This window comes from Copadichromis virginalis, linkage group LG6, assembly GCF_057382275.1.
Source record: "Copadichromis virginalis isolate Kocher_CV1m ecotype Utaka linkage group LG6, C_Virginalis_male_GT1.1, whole genome shotgun sequence".
Lineage (NCBI taxonomy): Eukaryota > Metazoa > Chordata > Actinopteri > Cichliformes > Cichlidae > Copadichromis > Copadichromis virginalis.
The window spans coordinates 20,280,933-20,303,947 of NC_140623.1; the positions used below are offsets into that span (position 1 = coordinate 20,280,933).

General features: G+C 40.6%; 1 protein-coding gene across 2 annotated transcripts in view; it reads left to right on the forward strand.

Annotated features, from left to right (window-relative positions):
* Positions 1-23,015, forward strand: part of tbck (TBC1 domain containing kinase) — a 59,069-nt gene that overhangs the window by 2,768 nt on the left and 33,286 nt on the right. For both annotated transcript variants that reach the window (XM_085459134.1, XM_085459135.1), the window contains exons 6-22: positions 273-414; positions 495-555; positions 653-714; positions 2,174-2,235; positions 2,355-2,503; positions 3,050-3,188; positions 3,288-3,387; positions 3,683-3,732; positions 3,864-3,993; positions 4,134-4,232; positions 4,307-4,369; positions 4,469-4,595; positions 4,761-4,811; positions 4,912-4,995; positions 9,983-10,068; positions 12,976-13,012; positions 17,943-18,104. In XM_085459134.1, coding sequence (XP_085315260.1) covers positions 273-414; positions 495-555; positions 653-714; positions 2,174-2,235; positions 2,355-2,503; positions 3,050-3,188; positions 3,288-3,387; positions 3,683-3,732; positions 3,864-3,993; positions 4,134-4,232; positions 4,307-4,369; positions 4,469-4,595; positions 4,761-4,811; positions 4,912-4,995; positions 9,983-10,068; positions 12,976-13,012; positions 17,943-18,104 — 1,604 coding nt within the window. The remainder of the gene's footprint in view (positions 1-272; positions 415-494; positions 556-652; positions 715-2,173; positions 2,236-2,354; positions 2,504-3,049; positions 3,189-3,287; positions 3,388-3,682; positions 3,733-3,863; positions 3,994-4,133; positions 4,233-4,306; positions 4,370-4,468; positions 4,596-4,760; positions 4,812-4,911; positions 4,996-9,982; positions 10,069-12,975; positions 13,013-17,942; positions 18,105-23,015) is intronic.

Consider the following 23,015-nt stretch of genomic DNA (forward strand, 5'->3'; position numbering starts at 1 on the left):
TTTCATGAAACATTTGGTGTTGAAAGTTCAATAAATGTAACTGACAAACAGCTTTCGCTTTGAGGAACAGCTGTTTGGACATCATTTATTAACAAGAACAATAACAACACTTTACATAGAGTAATAAAGAAGATGTCATATTAGATATAAAACAGAAATTCAGCAAATTCCCTGTGGGGTTTAAAGCCTTAATTAACTTGCTGTTTATAATTTGTCTTATTCTGAGGCTTATAAAAGTGCAATACTTATCTGCTCTGTCATTTTTGCCTCAGGTACCCATCATACCTTGCTCCAGAGGTGATCGCTCAGGGCTCCTTCCACCCCAGTGACCCTTCCCGTGATGAAGCTCCTCTGCCCTCGGGACCAAAGTCTGATGTCTGGTCGCTCGGCATTTTGCTCTTTGAATTGTGTGCGGTAAGAATTCTTAATAAACATTCATGCAAGATTTTGGATTTTTGTTTAGAAATTCCATCTTAAAATCGAATCAATTGCAGGGCAGAAGACTCCTGCAGAATATTGATATAAGCGAGAGGCTGAAATTCATTTTAACCCTGGGTGAGTACAAAGGTCATCTGGGTTATTCAGAGCACAGAAAAAATTGTGCCTCTAGTCTCGTTTAGGCTTAAGTGGCGATGTTGTTTGTCCTCCTTAGGTTGCATGGATGACATTGTCACTGTCCTTGCTGAGGAACATGGTTGCTTGGATACCATTAAGGTAAACCTAATGTCTGTTTGACCGGCAGCAATGTCATAGCTGGTGTTGTCTGTATGTGTGTGTGTGAAACCTACTATAACATAAACTCCATAAAAGACATTTTGAATGCTTTCTGTCTGTCTATGGCCAGATTTTGTCAACACATTAAAGTCACAACTATTCAAGATATACTTTCAGCGTTTGCAGATGAAATCAAAGAGAAGTTTAAATATAGGCGTGATCTGAGTACGACGTGAATAAGCCTACTTATGAATCATGCAGACAAATGTTGTGACGATGGGCAGTTAGGTTTTTGTTTTCTGATAAAAATACAGAGTCATTAAAGTTGGATTTATCATCACAGTATTATAGTCACGTGTAAAACCTACATTTATCTCTAGGTTGGCTGTGTTTTGATGTCTTTGATCTTCATGCTAATTGGATACCTAAATGTAGGTTCTGAAATCTAAACAGCACGAACCAGATTGTACATATATTCAGTCTAAAAATATTGTTGTTTACTCACCTAAATTATTTTAGTTGTTTGGGTGGTTGATTTCACTCAAATAATTATTGAATATTTTTTACATAAATGGTGGAGTTTGTGATTCAAACAAAAATATCTTATATAGGTATGTATGATGATGAATGGATATAAAAGACAAACAAAAACAGTATATACAGTATGCTTTCATCCAGCAGCAGGTATGGTGGATGTTTATGTACGGACACTATGTGACCATTCTAAGTGTTCATCAGAGTGACGGACTGTGGAAAGATACTGTGTTTGTCTGCTTGTTTAGTCGTACAGTGCTCTGTAGCGCCTACCAGAGGAGGGGCGTTAGAACAGGTTTTGTGTGGGGTGTGATGGGTCTGCAGTGATATTGCCTGTTCGTTTCCTGATTCTGGATTTGTACAAATCCTGAATTGAGGGAAAGTTAGCAGCAATGGTCTTTTCTGCAGATGTCATTATTGACGTCTTCTGCACACTCTGTGGCTTATTTAAGCACTGTCTGTTACATGCAAATCCCTAGAAGTTTTGTAACTAGTACATGCTCATGCTACGGTTTTGTTTGGCTTGTACTTAATGTCACAAAAAGTTTTTTTGAAAGGGTAGTAGATTTTATGGATTTTTAGGAGTTTATGGACAAAGAAACAAAGAAACAGAAAGAGATTTCATGCATTATTATATTTGAAAATGTGACATAATGTAAGTTGGGAAGCAGTTTCAATATGGCCAGGGCCCTTTTATGTGAAGTTTGCATGTTCTCTCAGTGCTTGTACACGTCATTATCCTGGAGTTCTGGTTTCTTCCACCATGGAAAACACTGCTAGGTTAACCAGGTTGTCTTGGCGATGGACACTCTTAAACAACTGTGCAAATGCTCACTAATATTTCTTGACTCTTATTGGGAAGCATCAATGCGGTGTGTCTGTTCCATTTATGACAGCGTTGATCATATTTGTATAATATTTACAGGAGCTGCCTGACAGTGTTCTTGAGTTATTAAGGAAGTGCTTGACCTTTCTTCCATCTAAAAGGTAAATCCAGTTTCTGTTGGATTTCATATCCTATTGCAGGTCATTAGACATTAAGTTAAAAAGAAAATCTTTTTTGGTGTCATGATAATCATGTCTTTTGACTTTTATACATAATATAGGCCAACCCCTGCAGAACTACTGCAAGACCCTGTTTTTAATAGCATCTCCTGCCACTACACACCCTTCCAGAAGCCTGTCAGCCTGTTCTCCTCATCCCTGCGCTGTGCACATCTGGTGCTCCCAGACGACATCAGTGACCTTTGCAAAGGTCTTACCCACTTACACACAAACAAATATGCAGACTTACACAGACACTGAAACACACAACAACGTCGGACATACACAAACCATATGTCGAACTACTTTCCTTTGATTAAAAACCTTAAAAACACTCTTAAAGCAGAACAGATTATCCAGAAATTGCTTTAATTAAGTGTTCCTTTACTAATAAAGTCGTAGCATTGTTTTATCCTCCTTTTCACATACCATACAGTCCTGTATTTAATTCCAAACTCTCTTTTCTCTTCACCACACCAACAGCTTTCCACTGTCGAGAACATCTTGACAGTAGAAATGAGAAAGTTTTGTTTTTTCCTGCTTTCTAGTTCTGGAAGCGATTTCCTTAGATTTACGCTGTTTATTTTATTTGTTGCAGGCCAGATGAAATAATTAAAAAAAAGACTTTATTAGTGTCATTTCCTTTTCAAACAGTCACTACTTTCACCATTTATTTTCATATGTTGTAGAGCCACCTGTGCCTGTTGGGTTTTTACTCTTTTTGTGTGTGTGTATATGTTTGTGTGTGTGCTATTAGACGACGATGAGGATTACCTGTCGGAGCGGGCCATAGATGAGGTTTATCATCTGTGGTGTCTGGCAGGTGGAGACCTAGAAAAGGAGCTCACCAACCAGGAAATCATTCAGTCCAAACCACCGATCTCCACACTGCCCAAGTATAAAACAACATATGCACAAACACAAAAGACTGAGCGGTTGGCAGTTTTTATTTAAATTTTGAGCCTGTCTGCATCTTGATTGCATCTCCTTTTCAGTTTCGTCTTGGAGGATGGGGAGACGTTTGGCCAGGGCAGGGATCGGAGTTTCTTGCTCGATGACACGACAGTGACGCTGTCTCTGTGCCAACTCAGAAATGTAAGACCGTAAAATGTGTACATTTCTTTATGAACACTCCTGCACTATCTGCAGCCTTCTGGGCTTCCTTTGATATACTGAAAACAACTGCAGTCATTATGCCACTCGTACTTCTGTATTAATAAGTGTGTTTTTATTAGTTGACAAAATCTTTTAATGTTGCCTTGCTGTATTGCAACTGCAGTAAAATTGCACTTGCAATAGAAACTATAAATTACTATAGAGACTAGATATTTATAGAAACTATAAACTTCTGTTACTGTTTTTACCATAAGTGGTCTTTTTTTCCCCCCAGAGGTTGAAAGATGTAGCCAGAGAAGCCTATTACCCTCTCCTCGAAGACGAGTAAGTGCTCTCAATCTTGAAGTTGCTCTTGTCATCCTCTCCTCCCCTTTAGTATTTTACACCTTACTTCATCATTTATTTTAGCTTGAGAAATGTCATACCCCCCCTCTGCTTATTTCTCCCTCCTCCAGACAGTCGAGTTTGCCCCAGTCCAACAGCAGCAATGAACTGTCGGCCGCCGTCACGCTGCCACTCATCATCCGTGAAAGAGACACCGAGTACCAGCTCATCCGCATCATCCTCTTTGACAGATTGCTCAAGGTCGGGGCTCCATACAAATTCATATGCAGCACTCAGCATGCAAAAGCATTTCCTCAGTTTCTGTCCTGTATTTGTAGTATTTGTTGTTTAAACGTGTTATTGTTAGACTGGGACTCAATAATGTATTGCTTTGACTTTAGGCCTACCCGTACAAGAAGACCCTAGTGTGGAAAGAAGCCAGAGTGGACATTCCCCCACTTGTACGAGGGCTGGCGTGGGCTGGCTTGCTGGGCATTGAGGTACAAAATAAATCATGAAAAGTTGCATTTTTATATTTGTTTGTGGTACCGCTTACTCTCCTTCTTTTGCACAGGGTGACATTCAAGCTAAATATGAAGGTATAGACAAGGATACTCCCATACCAACTGACAGACAGGTACACAGCTGTTTAAAAATGCATGTTACGCCGTGTATACAAGTGGATTTAATCTAACTTCATTCAATCTCTTTTGTCTTTTCGTGCACATGCTTACAGATTGAAGTGGACATCCCACGGTGCCACCAATATGATGAGCTGCTGTCATCTCCCCAGGGCCACATCAAGTTCAGACGTGTGTTGAAAGCGTGGGTGGTGTCTCACCCTGACCTGGTCTACTGGCAGGGTCAGTCATTCTCTTGTAACTCGCACTATTTATTATTGTACTGTACATAAATAGACACTAGGTGGTGGTCATGCCACACTTTTCAAATTCCTTGTTAAATTTCTTGACCCTACAGTTGAATTTGTGTGAAGATCATGAGCTGTTCTGACTTGATTTTCACTTCAGGTTTGGATTCGCTTTGTGCCCCCTTTCTATATCTGAATTTCAACAATGAAGGCAAGACTTTTAATGTGAACTCAAGTAGCTAACTAGTATTTTATCTCCATTTTATTTTCATACTTTTCATACTTTCATTTTTATCTGATTCTCTTCCCAGCTTTGGCATATGCCTGCATGTCTGCCTTCATCCCCAAGTACTTGTACAACTTTTTTCTGAAGGACAACTCTCATGTGATCCAAGGTAAGCTATACTTGAGTAATCTTCGCACAACTCAGAGAGTTACTTACGCACTAATGAAATATTCAGTTTTCATTCTTCGAGCAGACGCTGTTCCATATTATTTTATTACTTGTTGTCATTTCTACCGGTTATCATATGTAGTCAACTGCAAGTTAAGTAATAAGCATTAAACGTTGTCTGAGCATTCAGTTAAGTTCAAAAGCAAATTATCATCGGCTGGCACTGAGCATCAGCCCGTCAGCTCAATGTTGATTAAATTTTGGCTCCATGTTGCTTCTAAGCTCTGAAAACTAATTTCAGTCTTTCTTAATGGAGTTTGCAGCTGAGTCGCATCATTTAGAGATAGGGAAACAAATGAAACTGCAAGTGCCTGCAGAGAAATGTCACAGGCAATTCGTACGTGACTGATAAACAGCTGCACCATACACCTCTTGAACTCCATGGGGAATGTGACTATTATCATTTCTTCCCCTGCTAGATGCCCTGGAGAGAGCTGTCTAATGTTTATCTTTCTGGTCAGAGCTCCTTTGTAGATGAACTGTGTGAAGAAATGGGGCTTGCACAGCTTTGTGCAGCATGAGTTTACATTCACTATGTACTGAGGTTGAGAAAGGCTGAAAAGTGGATCAGGAGAGTACGAGCAACATGTGGGTAACACATAAGAGTTGACTAAATTTCAATAAAACTGATTCACTTGATGGAATTACTACACTCAAGCTTTTCTGAGTCACGTTTGTGTATGTTTTTCTTTGATGAACAATACTGCACCACCCCTCATTTCTTTATATTTTGCTTGAAAAAAGAGAAATAGGTTCAGCAGTTTATTGAAACGTGTACAAATATACATAGCAATGCAGTATATAAGGAAAAAACTGAGTCAATAGTCAACATTTGGTATGACCACCTTTATTCTTCAGCACAGCCTGAACTCTCTTAGTCTGATTGCTTTACATTTCAATCAATCAATCAATCAATCAATCAATCAAGGCTTTATTTGCCACGTGCAGGTTGCCCTGCAGTGAAATAGGACCCCCCCCCTCCGACCTTACACACACAACACAGAGATGAGGATACAGGTCGGAGATCGGTAGCCATCCATCCATCCATCCATCTTCATCCGCTTTGTCCGGGGCCGGGTCGCGGGGGCAGCAGCCTAAGCAAAGAGGCCCAGACCTCCCTCTCCCCAGCCACCTCCTCCAGCTTATCCGGGGGAATACCAAGGCGTTCCCAGGCCAGCCGAGAGATATAATCTCTCCAGCGTGTCCTGGGTCTGCCCCGGGGCCTCCTCCCGGTGGGACATGCCTGGAACACCTCACCCAGGAGGCGCCCAGGGGGCATCCTTGTCAGATGCCCGAACCACCTCAGCTGGCTCCTTTCGATGTGGTTTCGGTAGCGTTACAGAAAAAAACACTGAAATATACACTACAATGGGAAAGTACAAGAGGGAAAAAAAGAGACCTCTACTCATGCTGGGCTCCTGGGAGGACAGCATGTGTTTTTGTTCGGCTGCAGCCTTGCGACCGCAGCTGGCGCCGAAAGGGTATCTGCATGAAGTGATGGTGCTTTTTACTTTAGTGCGAACAGCTCATATGAATTTCAAAGCTGTTCTAACAGTCCAACACTGGCCTCTCAATCTCCCATTGGAGAGCCGTGAGCTTCTCCATGATGTATCACCATGTACCCCAACCAGAAGCCTTGGATGAACCGGGATGTTCGTCTCCTCCTGAAGGCCCGCAACACCACCTTTAGGTCAGGAGATGCACACGCCTACAGTACAGCCAGGGCTAATCTAAAGAAGGGCATCAAAAAAGCCAAACACCATTACAAAAAGAAGGTAGAAGAACACTTCTCCAACTCCAACCCCCGACGCATGTGGCAAGGACTCCAGACCATCTCAGACTACAGGACCACTAAACCCTCCCCCGCATCCTCTGATGTCTCCTTCCTCAACGAGCTCAACAACTTTTATGCTCGTTTTGAGCGAGGGAACCCCACAACCACAACCAAAGCAGACGTGACGCCAGACCACCAACCTCTGACTCTCTCCCCCACCGATGTAGGAGCGGTGCTGAGCAGGATCAATGTCCACAAGGCTGCAGGCCCTGATGGCATCCCCGGGCGTGTTCTCAGAGCGTGTTCTGGGGAGCTTGCAGGAGTGCTGACAGACATATTCAACCTGTCCTTGGCCCACGCTGTGGTACCGGCCTGCTTCAAATCCACCTCCATCGTCCCGATACCCAAAAACTCCAACCCATCTTGCCTCAATGACTACCGCCCAGTAGCACTCACCCCCATCATCACTAAGTGCTTAGAGCAGCTGGTCCTAGCACACTTCAAATCCTGTCTCCCCCCCACCCTGGACCCCCACCAATTCGCATACCGCCAGAACAGGAGCACAGAGGATGCAGTCTCCATCGCAATGCACTCTGTCCTCTCACACCTGGACAACAACAACACCTACGCCAGAATGCTGTTTATAGACTTCAGTTCAGCGTTCAATACAATCCACCCCTCACAACTCATCAGGAAACTGACAGACCTGGGCATCAGTTCCCTCATCTGCAAATGGTTACTGGACTTCCTGACCAACCGCCCCCAACATGTCTGGCTGGATAACCGCTGCTCATCTACAATCACAATGAACACCGGTGTACCACAAGGCTGTGTGATGAGCCGTTTCCTCTACTCCCTCTTCACCCATGACTGCAGACCGGCTGATGGTTCCAACACCATCATTAAGTTTGCATATGACACCGCGGTGATTGGCCTCATCAGTGACAACGATGAGGCCGCCTACAGGGCGGAGGTGGATCGTCTGGCTGAGTGGTGCGACACAAACAACCTGCTGCTTAACACCGAGAAGACCAAGGAGCTCATCGTGGACTACAGGAGGAATGCTGACCCACATCCACCCATCCACATTAAGCGTGTGAGCAGCTTCAAGTTTCTGGGAGTCCACATCTCCGAGGATCTCACCTGGACGACCAACTGTTCCAAGCTGGTCAAGAAGGCTCACCAGTGCCTCTTCTTCTTGAGGACTCTGAGGAAGAACCACCTGTCCTCAGACATCCTGGTGAACTTCTATCGTTGCACCATCGAGAGCATCCTGACCAACTGTATAACAGTCTGGTACAGGAACTGCTCTGCCTCGGACCGGAAGGCGTTGCAGAGGGTCATGAAAACTGCCCAGCGCATCGCCGGAGCACCACTTCCTGCCATAAAAGACATCTACAGGAAGCGGTGTCTGAAAAGGGCTGGTAAAATCATCAGGGACCCCAGTCACCCATCACATGGACTCTTCACCCTCCTGCCCTCTGAGAGGCGCTACAGGAGCCTCCGGACTAAGACCACCAGGTACCGGAACAGCTTCTTCCCCACAGCTGTCAGACTCCTGAACTCTGCCTCCTGACATCTGACCCACGTTAAACTCATGGACTGAACATACACACACCCACAATGGACAACTGTACCCTCAAACACACAATAATAAAATGAACTGAACCACCACTCACAACCACTAGCACTTTATATAGCCTCTGTAGAAATTATCCACATATCTCACTTATCTTAACTGCACTACTGTATAGCTCTGTGTAAATAATCATTCTGTACATACGATAATTTTTAACCCTACAACTGTTTACAACTTGCATAGTTCCCATTTCTGTATAACTCTATATCTCAGATTTCTGTAAAGTTATTTATTTCATATTCTGTATAGTTTTTCATATTTATATCCTGTTCATATCCTGTACATAGCTTGTACTCACTACAGCCTGTACATACTTATAGTTATAGAATATTCACAACATACTTCATACCGTGTACATTATAACATACCATAATAGACCCATTTCTGTAATATACTTACATATCTATATTATTGCTAATATATATTGTAATATATCTATATCACTAAAGCACTTCTGGATGGATGCAAACTGCATTTCGTTGCCCTGTACCTGTGCATGTGCAATGACAATAAAGTTGAATTTTATTCTATTCTATTCTATTCTATGTAAGTAGTCGTTGGGAATAGTTCTCCAGTCTTCTTGAAGGACATTTCAAAGCTCTTCTTTGGATGTTGGCTGCCTTTTCTTCTCTTCTTTGTCAAGATGAGCCCACACTGCTTCAGTAATGTTGAGATTTTGACTGTGGGGAGGCTATTACCTAATAACTGCTATGACGCCTTCCAGTCAGGTTTTAGACAGAACCACAAGGTTCCATCTTGGGACCCCTTCTGTTTAACATTTACATGCTCCCACTGGTGAATGGTGTAGGACCAAAATACATCAGTGACCTCCTGACCCAGTATGAACCTTCCAGATCCCTCAGGTCATCTGGATCTGGTTTTTTATCAGTTCCCAGAGTCAGAACCAGACACGGAGAAGCTGCATTCAGCTTTTAGGCTCCTTATATCTGGAACAAACTCCCAGAAAGCCTCAGATCAGCTGAAACACTCAGTTTATTTAAATCCAGGTTGAAGACTCACCTATTCTCAGCTGCATTTGAATAAAGCACCAAATCCACACTTTTAAGCTTAAATTTCAAAACTTATATTTTATCTACTGTTCTGATTTTATCTACTGTTTTTTTTAATCAATTTTAAATCATGCTTTTTATTGTTTTCGTTTTTTTAATGTCTCTGTAAAGCACTTTGAATCACCTTGTTGTTGAATTGTGCTATATAAATAAACTTGCCTTGCCTTGCCTATTGAAGGGAATATTGACTTTCAAGCTCATTAAAATTGTAAAAAATCACCTTATATACTTTATTTCATTTATGTTTGCATATGTTTCAATAAATTGCTGCACCTATGTTTAATTTTTCTTGCAAACTATAAAGAAACGAGAGGTGGCTCAACACTGTTGGTTGTATTTTCTACTGGTTACTATAGAGCTTTGTTTGGTCAGACCTACTGTTCTTCACGCCTGAACACTCAAACTACTCAGTACACTCTTTATGGACCTTTTGCCTCTTTTTCAGAGTACTTGACTGTCTTCTCTCAAATGATTGCCTTCCATGACCCAGAGCTAAGCAACCATCTAAATGAGATTGGCTTCATCCCAGATGTAAGTTACCAAGAGTGCAAGTGTTCTGGCAGAGTGATGAAAATAAAAGTCAGCAGTGTAGGACATGCCTGGTTATTAACATTTTTTTGTTATTGCAAATGTATATTTAATGGCAAGTCAAAAATAGTACAAAAATATTCTTAGTGTCTCATTGCCAGGGGACAAAGAAAATGACCATCCATAGATTGTTACGTATATCTTTTCATAGTCAATGACATTTTTTGTTCCACATCCCCGTTTCCAGAATTTGTGGCCAGGGTCAAGTTTTCCCCATAGTCCGCTGGTAATGATTTATACAGCGGCTAATGTCTGCAAGGCACACTTAATGATTGTCCTCTGTCAGGCTTACCTTATTTCTCTTACTTTGCGCCACCTCTCCTCGCCCTTTGCTTTCCTTCTTACGGCTCTGCTCAGACAGTGACAAGGTTAAAGTCTCCACCGTCTCTCCAGGGTTTCAGTTTGTGTGCTGATGAATGTGTGTCATCCACAGCTCGGCCTCTGAGACGTTACCCGATGAAAAGTGGGGTCTTTATCACAGAGGAGTCAGGGATTTAAGTCTCTATTTCCTCAGTGTCTGATATTGCAGCTGTAAAATGGAGCAAGTGAAGCACCAAACTGTGCTTGTTGATTGTCAGAATATGAAAGTGTATGGAGAAAAAAATGTAGCCTGCAGGTGATTTTGCTTTTTTTTTGGCTGTTTAAACATGTTTTTATGCTAAACAGATGCCCTGTTGTAATTATTTTAGTCTTTTGCGCCTTCATTGTTCAGACTTGGGCCTTCCAAAAACTGCTTATCATTCTGGGTTGTCATTTAGAGCATGTACAGTACTACCATTTCAAAGGGGACTTTGTATGCTTGCTTTTGTTGTTAGGCCAGGGCAATACTGGAACACTCTTTGTTGATACAGCTTTCATGCTTGATTTCAGTCCCAGTAATCAGACTTTATATATAATAAATCCCTTTTCCCTTTGTGAACTGCAGAGCACACTCTGAGCTGTTGTTTTACTCAGGCAGTAAATCCATCTGCACTAAAAGGCCGAATGTCACTGCAGTATGAATGGATTTCTCATACATGCAAACCGGAACATGGCTAGTTCAACACACTTTGTCTTTCAGAAAGAAAGAAAAAACCAAAAATGTTGTGCAAACATGCAGAAACCACAAGTAATCTTTGGAAATGCTGCAGAGTTCCTGGACTCCGCTCCAGCAGAGTCAAATTGCATGTTGCCAGTGGTTTAATTCAGGGCCACTTTCAATTTTGGCTACATCGCCTCTCCTGAGTCTGCCATTTACACCTACGCTAATCCAATCTGGCTGTACTCGCAGTCCTGCTGCTGGGCTGTTGCGGCTGAGGATGAGACTCTGAGTGCAGTGGCCGTCTCGTCACACTTAGGCACACAAGAGGTCCACTGAACAGTCACCAGCTCCCTCGCAATTAGCAATCAGTAAACTGGCTGAGATAACTCCGCTGTTGCTGCTCCAGAGCTTTTGCCGCTGAAATTTACAAAGCCTTGGTGACAGTGGCCAGCAATTGGCAGTTGCTAGAACAGTTGGTTAATGGCGTAGTGTGTGTGTGTGTGTGTGTCTGTATCTGTCTGTGTGCCTTATTTCATTTCAATTTTATGCTTTTCCTCCCAGGGAAGTGCAGAGAGTAAATAAGAGAGAAAGAAAGGACGAATGACAAATGACAAGATCAGTATATTGAGATTCATTTTCATTGTTAGCGTTTTTCCCGTCGACTTATAACCAAAGTCAGCAGTTTGCTCTTTATTGCTGTTACGGTTTATTAGCTGTGGAGATTCACAGCCATGTGTGCTGCTTTTCTCAGAGATTGAGTCTTAGCGTGTTATTTTGAGTTGATGTGTTGAATACTACGCACACATGAATGCTGTATGTGATCCCCTGCTGAATTGGTAAGTTTGCTCTCTTCCAAAGAAATGAACAGTCTTAAATTTTTGTGCTAGTTTCATTTTAATTGAATGAGAGTCAAATAAGTATTTTATCCCCAAGCAGAACATAGCAACTGGAGGAGAATCCCTTGTTGGCAAGCTCAGTGGTCAGACGTTTCTTTTAGCTGGTCACCAGGTTTGCACACATCTCAGGAGGGATTCTAGCCCACCCCTCTTTACAGAGACTCTCTAAATCCTTTTCTTACTTGCTGCTTGGCAGCTCAAAGCTTCAGCTTTTCTTTTTTGCCTTTTCTTTTTATGGTACAGTAGATGGCCCTGTCCTTTGGCCCCTCAGTGTGGTGATGTCATCCTGTAAACTTAGCAGAAAAAAGTCCAAGAGTAATGTTTCTACCTCTGTGTTTGACCGTGGGGATTGTGTTTTTTGGGTCATACTCAGCATTTTTCTTCCTCCCAGCAAGTCAGGATGAGTTGATGCAAAAGAGCTCGATTTTGGTTTCATCTGGTCCCAGCCCTATTCTCCCAAGTCTTCTGTAAATCATTTAAATTTCTTCCATTTCTGAATAATTGGACCAGCATTTGTCAGCTTCTCTCCAAGCTTTTTTCTGATGGTCTTTGTGCAGGTTCACAGTCTTGTCCCTGACGTCCTTTGACAGTTCTTTGGTCTTACCCACGAAATGAATTGTTTGGACAGGTGTACTTACATATAACAACTTATCTATAATTGAATAATCGATCAATCGATTGTAATCTGTGTGCAATATGGGCACACAACCTGTGGCAGCCAAAATTCATGCTGTTATGTGTTATTTCTGGATTTTTAGTTGACATTCTGTCTCTCTCCATTAAAATGAAACTACCATAAAACTTAAAGACTGTTTATTACCATGTGTGTGTGAGCAAACTTAAAAATTCAGGAGGGGATCATATTATTATTTTCCCCAATGTATAAGTTATGCTTATGTCATCATCTTTTTTCTCTTTTCTTTTTCCGCACAGCTTTATGCTATTCCCTGGTTCCTAACAATGTTTACACGTAAGTACTCTTTTTTTTTTTTTCACCCACAATGCCCTGGCTTGATGTGGCACTGAGTGTAATCAAAAACTTTCACAGGATATTTGAAGTCAGCTTTTCATCTGAGTGCAAATAAAAAGGACTGAAAAGGTCATTGGCTCAAATTTCGAGTTCTGTAGGTTTTTTTTTAAATTTATTTTGGTCATGGTGACCTTTACTATCGCTGCTAATTAATTCCAGTCCTGTAGGGAAAGAACAGAGTCGCTCAGTCCGGCATCAGCTGAGATGTTGACCGGCACAGCTTCTTCTTTTGTTTTTTTAATTTTGTATTTATCCGGATAAATAGTAAAAAATCCAACTTGTGACCAACAAGATAAATCAGCTGCTCAAATGTGTGTTGTATTCAAAGCGAGAAAAGAACAAAAAACACATATTCTGATGAAAACTATCAACCACTGCTGGCTTTATTCAGAACTTTCAATTTCATCTCACATGAGGGGAGTTCAGTTATTACTTAGTAATTTATAACATGAAATATGACAGCTCACAGTTCAGGTGCAGTTGTTTTGCTGAGCTGGGTTTGCAGTGAATCTATAAAATCTGCCAGAGAAAGGACCTGATTTACTTGAGTACATTTTTTTCAGCCTGCACAGAGTAAAGTCATTTAATAATGAAATAGAACGTCGGAATAAATAATAAAGTAATTGCCCAGAATGTATAAAATCCATACTAACGATCTGAAGTTACAACTGCAATTCTGCCTGTCTGTGTAAAGAATACAAACTTGCTAAATAAACATCCAGCTTTGCTTGAAGTATTTCATGAAATAAAGATAAAATAGCCAGTTAGAGTGACGACTGTTTGGAAAAGTATTGATTAGAGTGCATGAATTTAAAGCGATCAATAATACATTTGTAAATGAAGGCCTTGAAAATATTTTAGAGGTGATATGAGACAGAGGAAAGAATACAGTATGTGGTAGAACACGGGTAGGATGTGGCAAACAAAATCAATCCCAGGCGCTCGACTCCAGGATGATAAAAATAAAAATCCTTTAATGAATATGGATTTGAAAAATGATAAAAAATGCATTAACAATTATCGGCATGCTTGCCTCCCTCAAGAGAACCTTGAGGAGAGCATGATGCTTTTTAAAAAAAAACTCTTCTATATTTATTAATGGTATCTCTACGTTGTTTTGGTGGGCTGGATTTGGATTTTGTATAATCCATCTTACCTCTGAGTTTCTTCCAGTTTTAAGGGCACCAAGGATGCAGGTGGTAGAGTAAAAAAACAAAACAAGAATCTAACCTCCCTAATAGGACTGTTCGATATAACGATATATATCGGATGACAATATAAAAACGTCTATCGTTTCATTTTACGCTATCGTTTTTTTCGTGGTGTCGCAAAATAAACTGTTTACAGCAATATTTTTTCATCGTTTTGATGGTCACTGCAGTGGCTATATTAATTTCTTAAACTTCTCTCTTTCTCTTATATTTAATTAACTACAGATCATATTTGTATCAGTGAATATTATTACAGAAGAATCTGACTTCCTTATACCAGATTCTATAGACACTTAACACTGTACAGTTCTGCTACCCAACGATATGAGGACAGTGTAACACACACTAGAGTTGTTGGGCCTACCACATGAGGAAGGCAACTGAAACACACTCCTGTCCTTCACAGCTTAAAACAATATGAGGACATGACGACTGAACACGTGTAGAGTTCACATTCCTGACTTCTAACTTCTCCTGCTGTTGTCAATAAAAGCTCTAAACCCAACACTGATGTACAGCCATCTATTTCCCCAGAAATTAAATCATGTAAACTGATCAGCGGGAGCTTATTTTGACAAAAACATGTGTAAAACGACAAAAATATCAAATTTTGTCAGGATCAAGCTGATGCTTTAAGGGAAAGTTTGGACTAACAAATGGTATAGACAATTACTTTATCCTAATGCTAATGTTGGTTTTGGTTAACTTCGACTAAAACTGATTGTTTTAGTACAATTAAAGTGCATTTCATTTATGCACTAGGCCCAACTGACACATATACTTGATGCCAAATACAAAAAAATTATGTGTAACCTGTTGGAAGAATGAAGTGGGTGTGTCACTCACCAATTGGTCTGAAGGAGGTTGAGGCAGGACCTCGGCACCTGGTGTCTGCAACAAAAGACAACAATATAACGTCAGAAACATTCTCTAATATAAATCCCGACGATTTAATATAACCACACTACTGACGGACAAGCGCCTATTTTTATGCGTTGTCGTTAGCAACAACGACGGTAACACCATCGCGATTCCGCTTGTTTATGTTCCACATAAACCTTTCACAATAAAGCTCAAGATCCTGTTTAGACTTTTCAAAATAAACGGAATCACGTGAAAGAGAAGATTATTTACGGATGAGAAATAAAAAAGAGCCACCAGGTGCTAAAAAGTAAACCTTGGACTCAAACGTTAGAACAGGCTTTTCCCCGCAGCACGCCGTGTAATAAATACTCACAAAGAAAACGGCGGCCGTTACAACTTGTGTCTAAAAATGTATCGTTTCATGCATCTGGTAAAACACTCGACTCCAGCTACATGACGCGCAGCTGAAAACACTTCCCGCAAGTCGAGCTGCCCGAGATTCACAGAATTTACAGAAAATGTTACATTTTTGTGATTTATATCGTTATCGGGACGATAAAATTCTTATATCGGGATATGAGATTTTGGTCATATCGCACAGCCCTACTTCCTAAAGAATCAAAAACATCAGAAACAATGTCTGAGGAGCTTGGGGACATCTACTGTCTCCTCTGGTCACTATGACAAGGGTGTGTACTTACTGTGCATACACTGCAAGCATGGATAAATATGCAAAGGACACCACCTAAGAAACGTTATTTGCTAATAGTTTGCTAATGCTTTTAACACATCTGGCCCTTCTGTACACACAAACACAAGATTAAGTCACTTTCTTTAAGGTCAAACCCTTGTTAGTCACTACATGCGCTTCCCTGAAAAACAAAGCAACTAATCGTCCACTTTCTGTTCAGACCAGCTCACACATGCCCGAAGATGTGTTATACTGTATGCATTAGTATGTATGGGCATTATTTCAGAAAAGGGTCCTGAAGTGCTAATTTGGACCGAGATCGTTTAAAATTAATATGAAAGTCATATTACTGCAGATGTGGCCTTATAAACTTGTACTTTGAGAGGGTTGGAAAGTTATTATAGTCTTAAAATTTTTGATAGTGCTGATCTGGATGTTTTTGAAGTTGGCCTCATGATAAAGGGGCCTTTGTAAAACTTCAACAAGTACAGAGAAGGTGAAAACTCACTTTCTGATGTACTTCAAAAGAAATGCACAACTTATCAACCAGTGAACTACTGCCAAATGATTGGAGTCTTATTAGCCTTTTGGGATGATCTAGATGTAGATATTTAGATCAGCAATATTAAGCATTAGATTAAAAGGAAAAGAAAATGTTCATAAAAATCATTTTTAGTGTAAAATTAGCAGGTTGCAGTCTTCACAGTGATGCAGGTGGTTGGCAGATATCTTTGTGTTTTAGTTGTGATATGTATGCTTCCTTTACCGGTGTAGCATCAAACATATATATTATTATCATCATTATTATTAAAGGGACATTTTTTCAAACATTTTTGTGGGGGGTGGGGATTTGGCATGCTCCCAGCATGAGGTTTGTCAGCGGATGGCAGCATTACACTTTGATCCTTTCACTGAGTGCAGGTATAGCGCAGAAAAAAGATCATATTAACAGGGGCCCAAAATTAAATGATATGCAAATAACCTTTTTCCCTCTAGGCAAACCGTCATTTACAGCAACTGTTTTAATAACTTGCTACCTTGTCGATATAAATTTTGATCGTTACACTAGAGCTGTGGTAGTGTGCAGACTGTTACAGACATTACATAACTTGTAATTTACACTAATTGAAGCCAGATTAGTCTGCATGTGCACTATCCACTGATGTTTTTGAACCCTTCACCTTGCTCGGTGATACATCTTCAGTTAAAACCACACACACAGATACCAGTTCTGGTGTGGGAAGTGTGAGTTGTGACCCTTTTAACCCTTATCCTCCCCCTGAGGCTGTGTGTGAGTCCAGTATTCACGAGGTGTGCCCTTCTGACTGCTAATGTCCCCGATCCAATATGAGACAAGGTTGGAGGGTCATCTTCCATTCACACACAGACACACTGACTGTCACTCACATGCACCGGCCAACTCGGCTGACTGCTAATGCGGTGCAGATCCTCCGAGGCATTTTCACAGCTCTCACCACAGTCACATTTTGCCCACACACACACACGCATGTCAGCTTGCCTAGTATCCACCTTAACAAACCCCCGAGATGATATAAACAGGTGGACAATGCTGGTTCCCATGCATAAATCTATACAGAAGGGAAACCTTAAATTTTAAAACACTGAGAGTAATGTGACTGAAATAATAACTGCTCTGAGACGTATTATCAGGATGTGGTTTTATTTGGCTTGGAATAACCTGTGCAGGTTTCTTGCTCTAAAGCTCCTCAGCCCCCTGATGTTCTTCCTGTCATTTTTCCACAACAACACCCACCTTGAAACATTTTTCCAGCTGCCTCCCCCACATCAAATATCCCTCCAGGCAGCATTGACAGTGCACAGTTTTGTTTAGTGAGCTCCCCGTTTTAAACCCATAAAGCCATGTTAAGTAAACGCACTGTGCACATGCAAATTATCCTCATTATACACAAACTGATTATCTATTTCTCACTGTGTGCATGCTACATGGTATTGTCCCATTTGCAGGATCCCATTGAGCATCTCTGGAGGCATGTTTCTTTTCAGGCACTCTCATATTCACTTACTTTGTAAAATCTTGTCTTTGTTGTGTTTTTTTTTTTTTTTTTATGTACCCACAATACAGATGTTTTTCCACTGCACAAGATCTTCCACCTGTGGGACACATTGCTCCTGGGTAACTCCTCATTCCCATTCTGTATTGGCGTAGCTATATTGCAGCAACTCAGGGACCGCCTATTGGCTAATGGCTTCAATGAATGCATCCTGCTCTTCTCCGACCTGCCAGGTAAGAACATCATCTGGTATGCACATCCGTGTATTTACACAGACTTTCCCTATTCCCTCTTTACAATTCTGTTCCATACAAGTGTTACTTAATTACCTACAGCCAAACAGTATATATGAGAGTTTCCCGAAAAGCTTTAAAATCTCTCATGTAAGCAAAGAAAAGTCAAACAAAAACACTTTTTTTCTGCCTTTTTTAAAATCTCACTCGAAGTGTTTCCATCTTAAAGAAGCGTGCATTTCTAGGAGGCAGTTTCTCAGAGTACTTATGTGTGCTCATGTGTCTGAGTTAATGATATCCTCAAAGCAGACAGCTCTGCACTCTTATACAGACATACTCGCTGCTTGATGTGCTCCCGGCGCTGCCGCGCTCTGCATCTACTGAACAGTCAATTGCTGCGCCCTGGAATTAGTCTGCTCGCAGCCTGTTTGCTTCTTCATCATTTACATCATCTTCATTCAGAGTTTAAACTCTTTTTGTCTTAGCATCTCTTGTATGATATCATTAAATGAGCAATTGCAAAATTCCAGGTAGATACAAACAAATAAAGTCAGCGATAGCGATGTGAGAGTAGCATGTTGCCTGAGGCCCCTTGCTTCTTTGAGAAAGCAAAGAGACAGACATATTTACTGAAATGCAAAAAAAAGAACAAAAGGCAAAAGAATTAGGAATTGAATGCATACACCTGCACGTGGACAGACATTTCAAATTCGTTAATACCTCATTACACCACCTAAGCACCATTGTCAGTGCAGCAGCAAGAATGAGACATAGGAGGAGGAAATATTGAAAAGTCGGGATGGCAAATACTTAGTCTTTTAACTTTGCAGTATCGTTGTTAATCCCTGCAGATTTCAGTGTTTTCCAGACAAAAGAAGCAATTCCAACTCCTTTCTTGTACGAAGCAGGAGGAGGGCCAACAAATCAGGGAGGAATTAAGCGGGTTTGTTCTGTTCATACAGGCTTAATGGATATGCATACTTATTAACCATGTTGGTTAAATGTATTCAATTCTTTTCACAGACTCACTCCAGGTCAGAGTTATAAATGTGTTATGGGCAGACAGTGACAGAGTGCATTTGGGATTTTGCTGTTTCCGTTGACTGCATGTTGCCGTACAGTGACGAGTCCTAACAGTGTCTCTGATTATGCATCCACTTTACTGCTCCTTTTCACTTTCACAAAGCAATTACTTAGCAAAGTATCGGTGACATAAAGTCAGCAAGCGGCATTCTTAATGCATGTCTTCAGAATATAAGTTTCACCTGGGGGATAGCTCAAACAATTTCCTTTAAAACTATATTTCCAAATGGTGCTTAGCCCTTTTTTTTCTTGCTGAAAGGCAAAATGACTTTGGGATTAAAAAAAACAAAACAATAGAGACAGGAACAATTTGTCCAAAAGGGACACTGGAGCTGACTGTAAACTGAGCCCCATCTTCTACAAACTTTAGTGGTTGCAATACGTCATTGTTTTACTGCCCGAGTCCAGGAGATTCATGTGATTGAGGCAGAAGGCAAAAGGAGATCCAGTTCTCCTTATAAAGGTAAAATATGTTGGGCTAGAGCTGCAGTCAGCTTCTCTGGCAAGATTTCCTTGGAGTTGTTTCTCCTGCCAGCTTGTTTCTGTATATCACTGCCAGCCCCATTAGCGCAGCCTGTGTATACCTAGGTAGTTACAGTGTAGTATCTGGCACTCACTCTAAACTATATTAGGACTGAAATCTAGGCTGCTGCATGACCTCAAACAGGACTTGTTTACTTAAGCTTCGAGCCACAATCTGGTCCCTACTCACAATAGTTTTATATACATTACAAAGACAGACTCCTAAGTTCTGCACACTTCAGCACAATATTTATCACCTCTAAGACAGCATGGGTCTATCTTCAATGGATTTATTGTTCTTTCTTTAGCCCCACAGTAGTGTGGCTTTTGAGATGCCATTGTGGGTCTGTCAGTCCACCGTAATGGTCAAGACTGTGATATTTCAACATGATGAATCCTTCTAACTTTGGTGCTTTGTCTCTACTAACCCCACTATCAGGTTAAAATTTCACTGCTTTAAAGCTTCAAACCTCTCATTTGTGAAAAATCCCCATTAAACTTGTCTGTGCTTTTAGGGGGAGGTTATCAAATGTTAGTGCAGTCCAGTGCAAAAGCCAGCAATCATCATATCTTTATATTTTACCATACCACACCACGTTATTTAAAAAGCACTCAAAGTAAACAACAGCAGGACTGACTAAAAAAAACAAAACCCAAAACACAACATAAAAGACAAATACAGACCAGACAGTAAAAAGATACGGGGACATATAAGAACTGTAGACGTTAACAATAAAGGCGTACATAAAAAGTGAAATAAAGTCACAGTCAACATCTCACAGTGGGTCGAAAGGCAAGAAATAGAAGGGTGTTTGTAAGCGAGATTTAAAGACAGAAGTGAAGGAGCTTGCCTGATGTCGTTTCACAGCTGCAAAAACTCTTTCACCTCTTAATTTGCTGTCCATCTTTGGAACAAGTACAAGCATCTGGTCTGCTGACCTGTGTACAGTGTGTCTTTAACAGCAGTGTACCAAAATACTTTAGCATGTTAGCATTTAATTCAAAGCAAGTCCAGCATTGTAGGCTGCTGCAAACAAAGTATTTGTACAAAGACTGCAGTATTATTTCAGAGGAAGCTACAATAAATTCAAAATTTAGTCTCTTGAGCAACAAAAACTGAATTCTTAACATTTATGAATCATAGTGCAGAATATGTGATGGTCTATTCCCTGGTTTCAAGTGTGTTAGCAGGTTGAAAAGTTGACTGCTATCAGCTCTGACAGCAAGTGATGACACAGTGCAGGACACATTGAGCTTCCTATTTTGTAAGAATGAAAACTGCAGCTAAATAATTGTTATGATAAATCATCACAACATCAAAGGAGGTTTTAGTTTTTACTTCAGAAATACAATAACAAGTGATTTATAGATGTGAGCATTTAAATCATACATTTTATGAACGTGTAAAATATAGTAAATAGCATAGAGGGAAATGCAGAGAACATGAACAGAAACAAAGGCTTAGCGTTATGTTTGAAGTTCTTTTTAATAGTGCTTCTCAGCAACTGATGAAAAAAATATGGTTTTGAAGGTCAGTGTGTGCTTTCCCTCACCACGTTCATGTTCATGAAAGCGCACGCACACGTGCACGCACACACACGCACACATAGTGAGTTATGGTAGACATCCTGTGATTTGTGTACCGCACCTGCTCCATTCTGCCATCAGGCGTGCAGAATTGATGTCCTCATACAACTGAAGCTCACATTCATTTGTTTCAGAGCAGAGTCCACATGCGTCACATTTTTGTAACTACAGGAGCTGCATGTATGGAGGCAGAAAATATATACCATGCTGCTGGCTGGACATTATAAGAGAAGACAAATAGTCTGTCCAGCTTCTGCAGCACACACGGAAGGATAAATTACAGAATCGTTTGGATGCAGTATCGAATATTACATATTTTACTGCATATGTTTAAACTCTCTTAGATATTAGATTAATTTAAATAACTTCAGGCTGAACCATCATGCAGTTTACTGAAAGCTACTTTGCAGCATTCGTGTAATCTCCACTTCACTGATTTCTGTTCATTTTGTTAATTTTAGCTTGTGCATGATGGAAGCCTATACTTAGTGGTCGTGACTATGACTGTGAACCCAGAGAGCTTACATTACACATATGACTTATTCTGAGATTCAGTGAGTTGGATGAACATTGGAGAGATCTATAAGCAGACTTGACATTTAGTTGTGAAATTTAAAAAAAAAAGTCTTCTGCCTTTCTGTTCAAATACGCAGCTACCAGAATAAAAATTAACAGTCAAGATAATATTGCAAGACAGTAGCCCTTAAATGGTTCAGACACACTCCTCTCTTTTCCTCTTTCTTGGTAGTAAATAGGAGTAGAGACATTAATTCTCAGTGACAAGCCTGTTATGCATGACACAGGAAGTCTGTAGTTGTAAATTTTCCAACAAAGAAGGGAGGTCTAGATTCAAAGAAAAATCTGTCATGTTTTCAAGTATTCATGATGTCAGTTAAATCATGTGGTGTGTATTGTAAGTCATCTTCATACATGCAAATACAGACTTATCTCCACAAAACGCCTGTTTGAGTCTCCAGATTAAAAAAAGACAAAGGGATAAAGGACCCTGAATAGTTTTCTTTTAAGTGTTGTGAATGATTTAACTGAGTAGGTATATATCAGAGTATAACATAACATGTGAAATAGGTGACCTGCTGTGCAACATTTAGACTCGGAGCGGGACATTGATCTCAGCTTCCCATTTGTTTGCAATTAATCGGATTCTGTGATTCCCATTTGATTAGTCTCGTATCCTCAGGTAATCTATAAAACTCTGTCCTGTTTGGAGACATCATTGATTCACAATGGCCCAGAGAGGCTCCCCAGCTGAAGGGGGAACCGTGTGTCTACTGATGATGCAGAGGCATTTGCCTTCACGGGACATTAGCATTTGCTTCAATGAGCCGAGATGGGCACAGAACTGATGAGCTCTACTTATAGATGTTTAGCTCTGAGAAAAACAACCATGACTTACTGAAACTGCTTATGGAAACACAGCACAGACAGACACCTTGAACGTTAGTAGAAGGAGATGTAGAGGATGGAAAAAACAATGTCTCTAGGACAAATTTGCCATGTTACAAATTACATTTTCATTTACATTTTAGGATGAGCCCAATCGCCTGATGTGGAGCTATTTAAAATAGTATAAAAAAATGAAAAGGTGGTACTGGATAGTAAGTAAAGTATCTTAATGGATGTACATCTGAATTTATGGATGAGGAATCCTGCTGAAAGTTACGTTTCCTAGACGTACTTTCAGCATGGATAAGTTTCTAT